The 12,086-nt window shown below is 42.5% G+C and overlaps 1 protein-coding gene across 1 annotated transcript in view; it reads left to right on the plus strand.

Moving 5' to 3' along the window:
• LOC127579203 (unconventional myosin-XVIIIb-like) overlaps positions 1-12,086 on the plus strand; it is a 211,480-nt gene that overhangs the window by 92,480 nt on the left and 106,914 nt on the right. Inside the window, exon 22 of the mRNA XM_052031811.1 lies at positions 55-144. Coding sequence (XP_051887771.1) covers positions 55-144 — 90 coding nt within the window. The remainder of the gene's footprint in view (positions 1-54; positions 145-12,086) is intronic.

Raw genomic sequence — 12,086 nt, forward strand, 5'->3', positions numbered from 1 at the left:
CCGAATTGAGGATTTACTACCAAATGTCCTGATGTGTTTTTGTTCTGTAATTAGGAAGAAGTCAGTGTTTTACGGAAAAAGTTGGAGAAATCTGATCGGGAACGTAATGAGATGCGAGAGCAAACTGACCTACTCGAGGGCAAGGCAAGTTTGTTATCATCTGCTCTTTTATTACTGGGTATTATTTCTGTTTTCTTTTCATTTGCTCGACCTTCCTGTTATATGTTACCTGTGAAAACATCTGCAGTTCCTGCCTTGGCCTCGTCAGCCAGCTCAGAACCCGAAAAATTGGTCACCCTGTTGTAGGAAAGACATGGTTAAGCTGGAAAGGGTGCAGAAAAGATTCACGGGGATATTGCCAGGACTAGACGGCCTGAGTTATAGGGAGAGGTTGGCTGGGCTAGGTCTTTATTCCTTGGAATGTCGGAGAATGAGGGGCAACCTTCTGGAAAAGTTTTAAAGTATGAGAGGCATAGATAAGGTGGATGGTAACAGTCTTTTCCCCAGGGTAGGGTAGTTCAAATCTAGGGGGTATAGGTTTAGGGTGAGAGGGGAAAGATTTAAAAGGGACCTGAGGGGCAACTTTTTCACGCAGAGGGTGGTGAGTATATGGAACGAGCTGCCAGAGGAAGTGTTTGAGACAGGTACAATAGTAACATTTAAGAAGCACTTGGATAGGTACATGGAGGGATGAGGTTTCGAGGGATATGGGCCGAACGCAGGAAACTGGGACTAGCTGGGTGGGCACCATGGTCAGCATGGACTGGTTGGGCCGAAGGGCCTGTATCCGTGCTGTATTGCTTTATGGTTCTAAGGGAGGAGAAGGGAAGGGAATTAAGTCGGCCTCGATCCCGAGGGACGGCAGAAGAAGAAGAACGCTTTACCTTGAGGGGTTAACAGATGACTCCGGAAATTTCTTCGGCATCTATATTACAGTGGTGAGAGTTGCAAGTTGGAAATTGTGGCTCCGTCTCCAATTCTGACCACTACACTTTAGAAAAGATGTAAAGATTCTAGAGATGGTACAGAAAAGCTTTACTCAAATCTTTCTGGGGTTAATGGGTTTTATAAGAATATAAAAAAACAGAAACAGGCATAGGTTGTTCACCTGCCCCTCACATCTGCTACATCATTCGATAAGATCACAGCTGATCTAATACCTTGGTGCTACTTTTCTGTGACAACTCTTGATTTCCTTAATTTCACAAAATCTATCTCTCTCTGTCTTAAATATCAATGATTGAATTTCCACAGCTCCCTTGGGTAGAGGATTCAGAATATTCAGTAACATCTAACGAAAAGATTTCTTCTCATCTCAGAGTGGCCAACCCCTTATTTTGAGTCATTGGTTCTAGGTACCAGAGCAAGAGGAAGCAATGTCCCTGCATCGACTCCATCGAGCCCTGTATGATCCAGAACAGAGCCAGTCTGCTTATATGACAATCTTCCATCCCAGGAATCAATCTGGTGAATCTTTGTTGGACTCTATCTGAAGTAAATCCTTCCCTAGCTAGGGAGAACAAGCCTGTACACAATATTCCAGCTGCCATCTTACCAGTGCCCTATATAATTTCAGTAAGATGGCTTTACTCTTGTACTTAAATCCTCTTTCAACAAAGGCCAACATACCATTTACATTCCCAATTGCTTGCCTGTATACTGTATATCAATGATTTTTGTATAAGGACTCCTGGCTCCCTCTGAACTACAACGCCTTCCAATCACTCACTGTTTAAAAAATAGTCTGCTTTCCTCTACCAAAATGATGGACCTCATATTTTTCAACATTATATTCCATCTGTTGTGTCCTTGCCCATTCACTTAGTTTGTCTGTATTCCCTGAAGCCTCCCTGCATCCTCTTCACAACACACACTGCCACCCAGGTTTGTATCATTAGCAGACTTGGAGATGACAAAAGTGGTCCCTCGGGATCAAGGAAGACTTGCTTCCCCTCTGGGGTTTGTGGGTTCTGAGGTGCAAGGAGATGTGGGCCAATTAAGACAACTCTCATGATAGTTAGATGCTCGGACCACTTCTGGTGTGATTGACAGCATAGAACCCAAGACAACATCTACAGCAGACTTTGCTCTTGAGGAAGACCAAGATTCTGCCTGTAAGTGGGTGGAGTTTGCTCCTATTTGACAATGGGAAAATTCAGCGTTTTTCCTTTATCCTGCTAAATTGATGTTTTAATGGCAGAACCATTACCCATTATGCTTCTTACCCTTACTAAACCCAGTAACAATGCAATTTAGTTCTACCGCGTATTGAAACTTCATTAGGATGTTTTTTAACTTCCATTTTAACAACTGCAGTCTTGTCAGGCACCTGGAGGAATCGAACTACCAAATATGGGCTTCTTCAAAATTCTTTTCCACTGTTTTTATTCCTATTTGAAGGTGGTTCACTTCTTGACATTTTATATCCTTATGAGGAGCTGGTCTCAAGGAAGATGTAGCAATATGAATTGTAATCAAACATGGCTATCTCCTCATACTTAACCTGTTGGAATAGAAATCTTCAACTGAACCCTAAGATTGTAGGCCCACTTTCTTAGGAATGGAACTGACTACAGATCTACTAGGTTATAGGTTGAAGACTTTTTGCAGAGACTTGAGCACTCAGATCTTGGTTTACATACAAGTGGAGTTCTAAGGGAGTGCTGCACTGTTGAAGGTGCCATCTTTCAAGTCAAATGTTAAACCAAGGCCCTCCTGATCCTTTTTGGCAGACATTAAAAGATCTCATGGGATTAAATTGAAAGGGAATGGATGCAGGTATCCTGGCAAATATTTACTCTTCTATCAAAAACTTTAAAGAAGACTATCTGGTCATTATCATGTTGCCGTTTGTGGGAGCTTGCTGTGCACAAGTTGGTTGCTAAGGCACGACCATTACAGAGAGGAACACAAATCAATACGTTTGGAACTATCCGTTGAACGTTATGATATGTCCGGAGGTTGGGAAAGGTGCCCTATTAATGTAAACATTTCTTTGTAGGATATTGGAGTGCCTGATGTGTGCGTTTGCTCAGCAGATTAGGGCAACAATTAAATAGTTATGATAAACAGCAGGAAGAAACTGGAGCAAATTAATTGGATCACGATTGACATCTAAATTTCTAGTTCTAATTCCTTCCAGTCTAAATCTGAAGCAGAGTGATGCAGATGAAACTGCTTCTGTTGCTGTTTGTGGAAGCTCGCCGTCTGATTCCCAGCAGTAAGCCTCCTCACTGTCTCCTTGAGCAGAATGATAATTGAACCATCTTCCAGTCTCGCAAATAATCAGCATTTCATTTGAGAAACACAATTTAATGAACAAAGCTCGCTCCCTGCAGCACGAACAAGGTTCCTATGTTGATTAGAAAGGTGAACCTGGCCTTCCTGAATTTCCTCCCATGAGACTTTAACCGTCCCAGTCTGTGGAAGCCACAAACAGGACCTGTGTGGAATTGGCAACGAGGAAAGTTACTGAAGTGGCTTTTGCATGAATCGTATAAGAACATACAAGCATACTGTACAAGGTAGGAGAAGGAGTAGTCTATTCGGGCTTCAAGCCTGTTCCATCATTCAACAAGACCAGGGCTGATCTACCTCAGTGCCATTTCCCTTCCCTAACCCCATCTCCTTGATTATTTTAATATCCAGAATCCCTTGATCTCTGTTTTAAAGGAACTCAGTGACTGAGTTTCCAAAGCCCTCTGAAGTAGCTAGTTCCAAATTTACATCACCCTCTTTTCAGCTCTTTTCTACATGACCTACTCTTCATCCTGAGGCCATGGTCCATAGTTTTAAACCCCCTCAGCCAGGAGGAATATTCACACCCCATACCTACCCCATTGAACCCTCCAAGAATGCTGCACTCTTTGATGAGGTCACTGCTCATTCTTCTAAGACTTAATGAACAAAGTCCTAACCTACTTAATCTCTTCTCGCATGACACACCAGCCATCCCAGGAACCAGTCTGGTGAACCTTTGCTGCAGTCCCCTCAATGGAAACTATTATCCTTTTCTTAATTAAGAAGACCAAAGTTGATCACACTCCTCCAGATGTGGTCTCACCAAGGCCCTATATAATTGTAGTAAGATATCTTTACACTTGTTTTCAAATCCACTTGCAACATACTGCTTGCCTTCCTAACTCTCTGCTGCAATTGCATGTTAGTTTTCAGTGACTTATTCAATGCCCTGGTCCCCTTGAACATCAACATTTCCCAGTCTCTCACCATTTAAAAAGTTCTCAGTATTTCTACTTTTTTGTACCAGAGTTGGTAACCTCATATTTTTCTACAGCATCCATCATCTTTGGTATTGGTATTGGTTTATTATTGTCACTTGTACTGAGGTACAGTGAAAAGCTTGTCTTACAAACTGATCGTACAGGTCAATTCATTACACAGTGCAGTTACATTGAGTCAGTACAGAGTGCCTTGATGTAGTACAGGTAAAAACAATAACAGTACAGAGTAAAGTGTCACAGCTACAGAGAAAGTGCAGTGCAAAAAGATGCAAGGTCACAACAAGGTAGATCGTGAGGTCATAGTCCATCTCATTGTTTAAGGGAACTGTTCAATAGTCTTATCACAGTGGGGTAGAAGCTGTCCTTAAGTCTGGTGGTACGTGCCTTCAGGCTCCTGTATCTTCTACCCAATGGAAGAGGAGAGAAGAGAGAATGTCCCGGGTGGGTGGGGTCTTTGATTATGCTGGCTGCTACACCGAGACAGTGAGAGGTAAAGACAGAGTCCAAGGAGGGGAAGCTGGTGTCTGTAATGCACTGGGCTGTGTCCACAACTCTCTGCAGTTTCTTGCGGTTCTGGGCAGAGCAGTTGCCGTACCAAGCCGTGATGCATCCAGATAGGATGCTTTCTATGGTGCATCGGTAAAAGTAGGTGAGAGTCAAAGGGGACAAACCAAATTTCTTTAGCCTCCTGTGGAAGTAGAGGTGCTGGTGAGCTTTCTTGGCCGTGGCTTCTACGTGATTTGACCAGGACAGGCTGTTGGTGATGTTCACTCCCAGGAACTTGAAGCTCTCAACCCTCTTGACCTCAGCACCATTGATGTAGACAGGTGCATGTACACCACCCCCTTTCCTGAAGTCAATGACCAGCTCTTTTGTTTTGTTGACATTGAGGGAAAGGTTGTTGTCATGACACCATTCCACTAAGCTCTCTATCTCCTTCCTGTACTCCGGTTCATCGCTGTTTGAGATACAGTCTACAATGGTGGTATCATCTGCAAACTTGTAGATGGAGTTAGAGCAGAATCTGGCCACACAGTCATGGTAGAGAACACCTACCATGTTGCTGTCCACTCACTCAGCTTGTCTAAATCCCCTTGAAGCCTCTGTGTATCCTCCTCACTACTTACATTGCCACTTTGTTTTGCGTCATTGTCATACTTGGAAATGTTTCCCTTCAGTCAAGTTGTTTTATATAAATTGTGACTAGTTGCACCCAAGCCCAGCTGCTGAAGGTACATCACCAGTTGCACATTGCCAACCAAAGAAGCAGCTATTGGTTCTTTCTCTTTGATCCATATGTTTGTTATCCAACTCTCAGCCCATTGCTAGTAAGTACTCCCAATTCCATGTGCTGGAGCCTTATTCAGCAACTTCCTCATTGAAATCCATCCAAAGATCCAAACGCACCATATCTGCTGGTTCTTAACCATTCACTTTACTAGATACACCCTTAAAGAACTGCCATAGGTTAGTAAGGCATAATTTCCCTTCCATAAATCTATGTTAATTCTGCTCAATCACATTCTTATTTTATAAATGTTCTGACATCACATCTTTTATTTTCAATCAGCACTTCCTCAACCACTAACAGACTAACAGATCGGTAGTTCCTTGTTCTCTCTCTCCTTTTCTAAGACAGTGGTGTCATACTTGTTACCTTCCAAACTGCAGGGACCATTCCAGAATCTATAGAATTTTGGAAGCTGATGATCAGATTGTCCACTATTTGCTAAGACACCTCTTTCAAAGCTCCAGGATGTAGATCATCACCTTCTTGGGATTAATCAGCTTTCAGGCTCATTACCCATTATGGTACTATTTCTTTACAAATTCCTTTTACTTCCTCGTTTGCAATGGACCTTGGTTGTCCAGTGTTACAGGGAAGTATTTTAGGTCTGCTTCTGTGAAGACAGATACAAAGTAATTGTTTAATTCCTCTGCCATTTCCTCAGTCCCAATTATAAATTCTACTGTGTCTGTCTGCGAAGGACCCACCTTTGTTATAGCTTACGTATCTTTGCTCTTTTACATATTTATCTTGCACTCTGTTTTTATATTTCTTGCTGGTTCATTCTCATATTCCATTTCCCTTTACCAATTTCTTGATCATCCCTTGATAATCAAAAAAATCTTCAGATGCTGGGAATCTGCAATAAAAGCAGGAAATGCTGCAAATACTCAGCTGGTCAGGCTGCATCTGTGGGAAGGGAAACAGCTAGCATTTCAGGCCAAAGGCCTTGTTGATAGCTTACTCCCATAGTCACCCTGGTTTTACCCTCTCGGGGACATCCCTCCTCCTCCAACTTCCCCGCAGCTTAACGAGCGTCCTTTGTCTCTTCCTGATTCTGACGAAGGGTCTTTGACCTGGAATGTTAACCCTGTTTCTCTTGCAGCTGGTGTGGCCTGACCTGCTGAGTGTTTCCAGCATCTTTTTTTAATTCCTTTGTCATGTTGAATTTTGAAGAAATCCCAATCATTGGGTTTACGGCTTTTTTCTGGTAACTCTGTGAGCCTTTTCATTAGATTAATTAGCATCTTTAATTTTTCTTGTAATCCACGTTGAAACAAATGTCCTATTGTGTCTTTACAGGAATCTATATTTGTTGCATATTATTAAAACCATCATTATTTCATTATTACTATTGAATGGTCCCCTAGTACAATAAGATAGAGTCATACAGCACTACAGCACAGAAACAGGCCCTTTGGCCCATCTAGTCCATGCCGGCCTGGTTTTCTGCCTAGTCCTATCTACCTGCACCCGGACCATAGCCCTCCATGCCTCTCTCATACCTATCCAAACTTCTCTTAAATGTTACAATTGAACCCGCATCCACCACTTCCGCTGGCAGCTTGTTCCACACTCGCACCACCCTCTGAGTGAAGTAATTCCCCCTCAGATTCCCCTTAAATATTTCGCCTTTCACCCTAAACCTATGACCTCTAGTTCTCGTCTCACCCAATCTGAGGGGAAAAAGCCTGCATGCATTCACACTGTCTATACCCATCATAATTTTGTATACTTCTGTAAGATACCCTCCCATTCTCCTGCACTCCAGGGAATAAAGTCCTAACCTGTTCAACCTATCCCTATAACTCAGGTCCTCAAGTCCCAGCAACATCTTAGCAAATTTTCTCTGCACTCTTTCAAGCTTATTGATATCTTTCCTGCAGGTAGGTGACCAGAACTGCACACAATACTCTAAATTTGGGCTCACCAACATCACAAGATCACAAGACAAGGGAGCAGAAGTAGGCCATTTGGCCCATCGAGTCTGCTCCAAAGAAAAGGGGGAAAAAAAAGAAAAAGGATGAGAAATGGGGGGGGGCAATGAAAAAACAACTATTCTGACCCTAATTTCCGGCCTTATCCCCATATCCCTTGATACCTTGACTAATTAGATATCTATCTATCTCCTCCTTAAATGCCTCCAGTGATCTAGCCTCCACTGCTGTACGTGGCAAGGAATTCCATAAACTCACTACCCTCTGGCTAAAGAAATTTCTCCTCATCTCTGTTTTAAACCTGTACCCTCTAATTCTAAGATTGTGCCCTCTGGTCCTAGACTCACCCACCAAGGGAAACAGCTTAGCCTCATCTACTCTGTCCAGTCCTTTCAACATTTTAAATGTTTCTATGAAGTCCCCTCTCAACCTTCTGTACTCCAGTGAGTACAGTCCAAGAGCTGACAAACGCTCATCATATGTAAGCCCTTTCATTCCTGGAACCATCCTCGTAAATCTCCTCTGAACCCTGTCCAACATCAGCACACCCTTCCTAAGATATGGGGCCCAAAACTGCGCACAGTATTCCAAATGAGGCCTCACTAGTGCCCTGTAGAGCCTCATCAACACTTCCTTACTTTTATACACTATACCTCTTGAAATGAATGCCAACATAGCATTCGCTTTCTTTACCACCGATCCGACCTGGTGGTTAACCTTTAGGGTATCCTGCACGAGTACCCCCAGGTCCCTTTGTACTTCTGTACTTTGAATTTTCTCCCCTTCTAGATAATAATCTGCCCATTTATTTCTGTTTCCAAAGTGTACAACTGCACATTTCTCAACATTAAATCTCATCTGTCATTTCCTTGCCCATTCTCCTAAACTATCTAGGTCTCTCTGCAACCTACCTGTCTCCTCAATACTCCCTACTCCTCCGCCTGTCTTGGTGTCATCCGCAAACTTAGCCACAAAACCATTTACTCCATCATCCAAATCGCTAATGTACAAGGTAAAAAGAAGCGGCCCCAACACCAACCCTGCGGAGCACCACTAGTAACCGGTAGCCAACCAGAACAGGATCCCTTTATTCCCACCCTTTGCTTTCTGCCAACCAGCCAATGCTCCACCCATTCCAATATCCTACCTGTAATTCCATGACCTCTCATCTTATTAATCAGCCTCTTGTGCGACACCTTGTCGAAGGCCTTTTGAAAGTCTAAATACACAACATCCACAGCCTCTCCCTTATCCACCCTACCTGAGATTTCCTCAAAAAACTCCAATAGGTTGGTCAGGCAGGATCTTTCCTTCACGAAACCATGTTGGCTTGGACCTATCTTGCCTTGCACCACTAGGTATTCCATAGCCTCATTCTTGAGGATCGATTCTAATAACTTTCCCGCCACCGACGTCAGACTAATAGGTCTGTAATTTCCTTTATGCTGCCTCCCACCTTTCTTATACAGCGGAACTACATTTGTGACCCTCCAGTCCTCCGGAACCATGCCGGAGTCTATTGATTCCTGGAAAATTATCACCAATGCCTCCGCTGTCTCAAAAGCCACCTCCTTCAGAACCCGGGGATGCACCTCATCTGGTCCGGGAGACTTGTCACTCTTTAGTCCATTTAGTTTTCCTAGCACCTTCTCTCTAGTAATCTTAACTGAACTCAGTTCCATCCCTTTAGACCCCTGACTAACTGGTATATTGCTGATGTCCTCCACAGTGAAGAATGATGCAAAATACTCATTTAGTTCCTCTGCCATCTCTTTATTATCCATTATAATGTATCCCGCACTGTTATCGATTGGTCCTATATCAACCCGTGTCTCTCTTTTACTTCTTATATATTTAAAAAAACTCTTAGTATCCTTTCTAATGTTATATGCCAACTTCCTTTCATAATTCATCTTTTCTTTCCTAATGACCTTCTTAGTTTCTTTCTGCAGGTTTTTAAATGTTTCCCAGTCTTCTGTTTTCCCACTAATTTTTACTTCCTTGTATGCCCTCCCTTTTGCCTTTATTTTAGCCTTCACCTCTCTCGCTATCCACATTTGTGCCTTTTTTCTGTTCAAAACCTTTTTTCTTGGAATATATCTAGCCTGCATTTTCCTTATTTCTTGTAGAAATTCAATCCATTTCTGCTCTGCCATCCCTCCAGCTAGTTTACTCTTCCAATCAATTTGGGCCAGCTCCTCTCTCATACCACTGTAATTTCCTTTGTTCCACTGAAATATCGATACACCAGTTATCAGCTTCTCCTTCTCAAATTTGAAACTGAACTCAATCATATTGTGATCACTAATTCCTAATGGTTCCTTTACCTTTAGTTCCCTAATCACCTCCGGTTCGTTACACAGCACCCAATCTAAAACAGCCGATCCCCTGGAGGGATCATCAACAAGTTGCTCCAAAAAGCCATCCCGTAGATATTCCACAAACTCACTCTCCTGAGATCTACTGCCTTGCTGGGTTTCCCAGTCCACCTTCATGTTAAAATCCCCCATAATTATCTTAACGTTGTCACTCTGGCACGCTTTTTCTATTTCTAACTGCAATTTATAGTCCACTTCCTGACTGCTATTAGGGGGCCTATATATAACTGCTACTATTGTCCTTTTACCCTTGCTATTTCTTAGCTCCACCCATAAGGATTCCACCTCTTCTGACCCAATGTCCTTCCTTTCTATTGATTTTATATCATTACTAACCATCATGGCCACACCACCCCCTCTGCCTACCCACCTATCCTTCGTATGCACTGTGTATACCTCTTATACAACTTCAACGTAACATCCCAACTCCTGTACTCAAAGCCTTGATTTATTAAGGCCAATGTGCCAAAAGCTCTCTTTATGACCCTATCTACCTGAGATGCCACTTTCAAGGAATTATAGATGTGTATTCCCTGGTCCCTCTGTTGCACACTTCAGTGCCCTCACAATCTACCTCGTTATGGCCTTGCACCTTATTGTCTACCTGCACTGCACTTTCTCTGCAACTGTAACACATTCTGCATCCTGTTATTGTTTTCCCTTGTACAACCTCAATGCACTGTTGTAATGAAATGATCTGTATGGATGGCATGCAAAACAAAGTTTTTCACTGTACCTCAGTACCTGTGACAATAATAAACCAATTTACCAATTTAAATTCCATTGTCTGTCTACCATCATATTCTATAACGTAAAATCCCAATCAATTTAAGCCAACCTGTCCCTCATACTTTGGTTTTCTTTGTTTAGATTGAAAACCAAGGCTTCAGATTGAACTTCTTCACAGAAGGGGTACAATTACAATGCTTAAAAGACATTGGGACAGGTACATGGATAGGAGAGGTTTAGAGGGCTATGGGCCAAATGCAGGCAAATGTGACCCTGCCAGATAGGCACCTGGGTCGGCATGGACGAGTTGGGCCGAAGGACCCATGCCCCAACACAACCCTACCCATCCAAGATCATCAACTGCAAACATGAGGGCATTGTGTAATGGCTTACGTTGTAAAAAGCAGTCAAATTTAAATTCCTGTGCCTGCCCTTTTCATTACAGGTGCAAAGCTTTTATTTCCAATTTTATGTAATTAGCTGAATTTAAATCTACTTTTGTGATAGGCTTTGAAATTTGGATTATTAGTCCAGGACTCTGAATTGCTAGTGCAATGTCATGATTGCTATGTTACAGCCCCAAAGATGTGATGTGCTGGAGTTCGGGCTATTTGAGAACTGTTGCAGCTTTTCAAAAGATGTACAGACAAGCCATCAATAAAAGCTCCATTAACATAACTTCTCCCTGCTCATTGGATTTGGGTATTAATTCAGCAGACAGCTTGACATTTAGGAGATAAAACAGTTTCTGGCTTAAATGTCGGCTGGTTGAAAGCACTGGAGGAACCAAATCTGAAGAGAGCTTATGTTGTCAAAACATTGTTACTTAAAATGTTGAACTTGCTTCTGTACTTGTTTTAATTTGCCAGTTTGAGTATGTAATGCCTAGTGAGTGAATTGATCAATTGTGCTGTTCCTAACAACTGCTGAGTGTGTAAAACTAAGTAAACCTTTACTTAACCTTGCTGGTAGTCAAGTGCATTTAATTAAAGCTCCCATAATGTGATAGGCTTCTTTGCTTGTGATTTCAAGTTGAAGATTTCCTCTTCAAAACAGGAACTTTATTTCTTTTTAATTACCCTTTGGTCTTTAAAAATTGCTGTCTAGTATGTTCTCTCCTTATCATTTCTGAATGATTCTAAGCCAAAGTTTTCTCTCTCCTTGTGCTTGTTATTCTCATCTTTTTCCTATTCTGTTTCCCATTCCATGAAGTTTGCACGTTCTCCCTGCGACTGTGTGGGTTTCCCCGGGTGTTCTGGTTTCCTCCGACATCCCAAAGATCCCAAAAGTTGGGAGGTTAATTGGCCACTGCAAGTTGTCCCTCGATGTGTAAGTGAAGGGTAGAATCTTAGGGAGTCAATGGGAATGTGGGGAGAATAAAATGGGATTGGTGTAAATGGGTGTTTGATGGCTGGCATGGACTCGGTGGACCGAAGGGCCTGTTTCTCTGCTGTACGCTTCTATGACTCTATTCTGTATCTGAAAGAGGACCAGAATTCTCCCCTTCAGAGTA

The sequence above is a fragment of the Pristis pectinata genome, chromosome 17 (genome assembly GCF_009764475.1).
Source record: "Pristis pectinata isolate sPriPec2 chromosome 17, sPriPec2.1.pri, whole genome shotgun sequence".
Taxonomy (NCBI): domain Eukaryota; kingdom Metazoa; phylum Chordata; class Chondrichthyes; order Rhinopristiformes; family Pristidae; genus Pristis; species Pristis pectinata.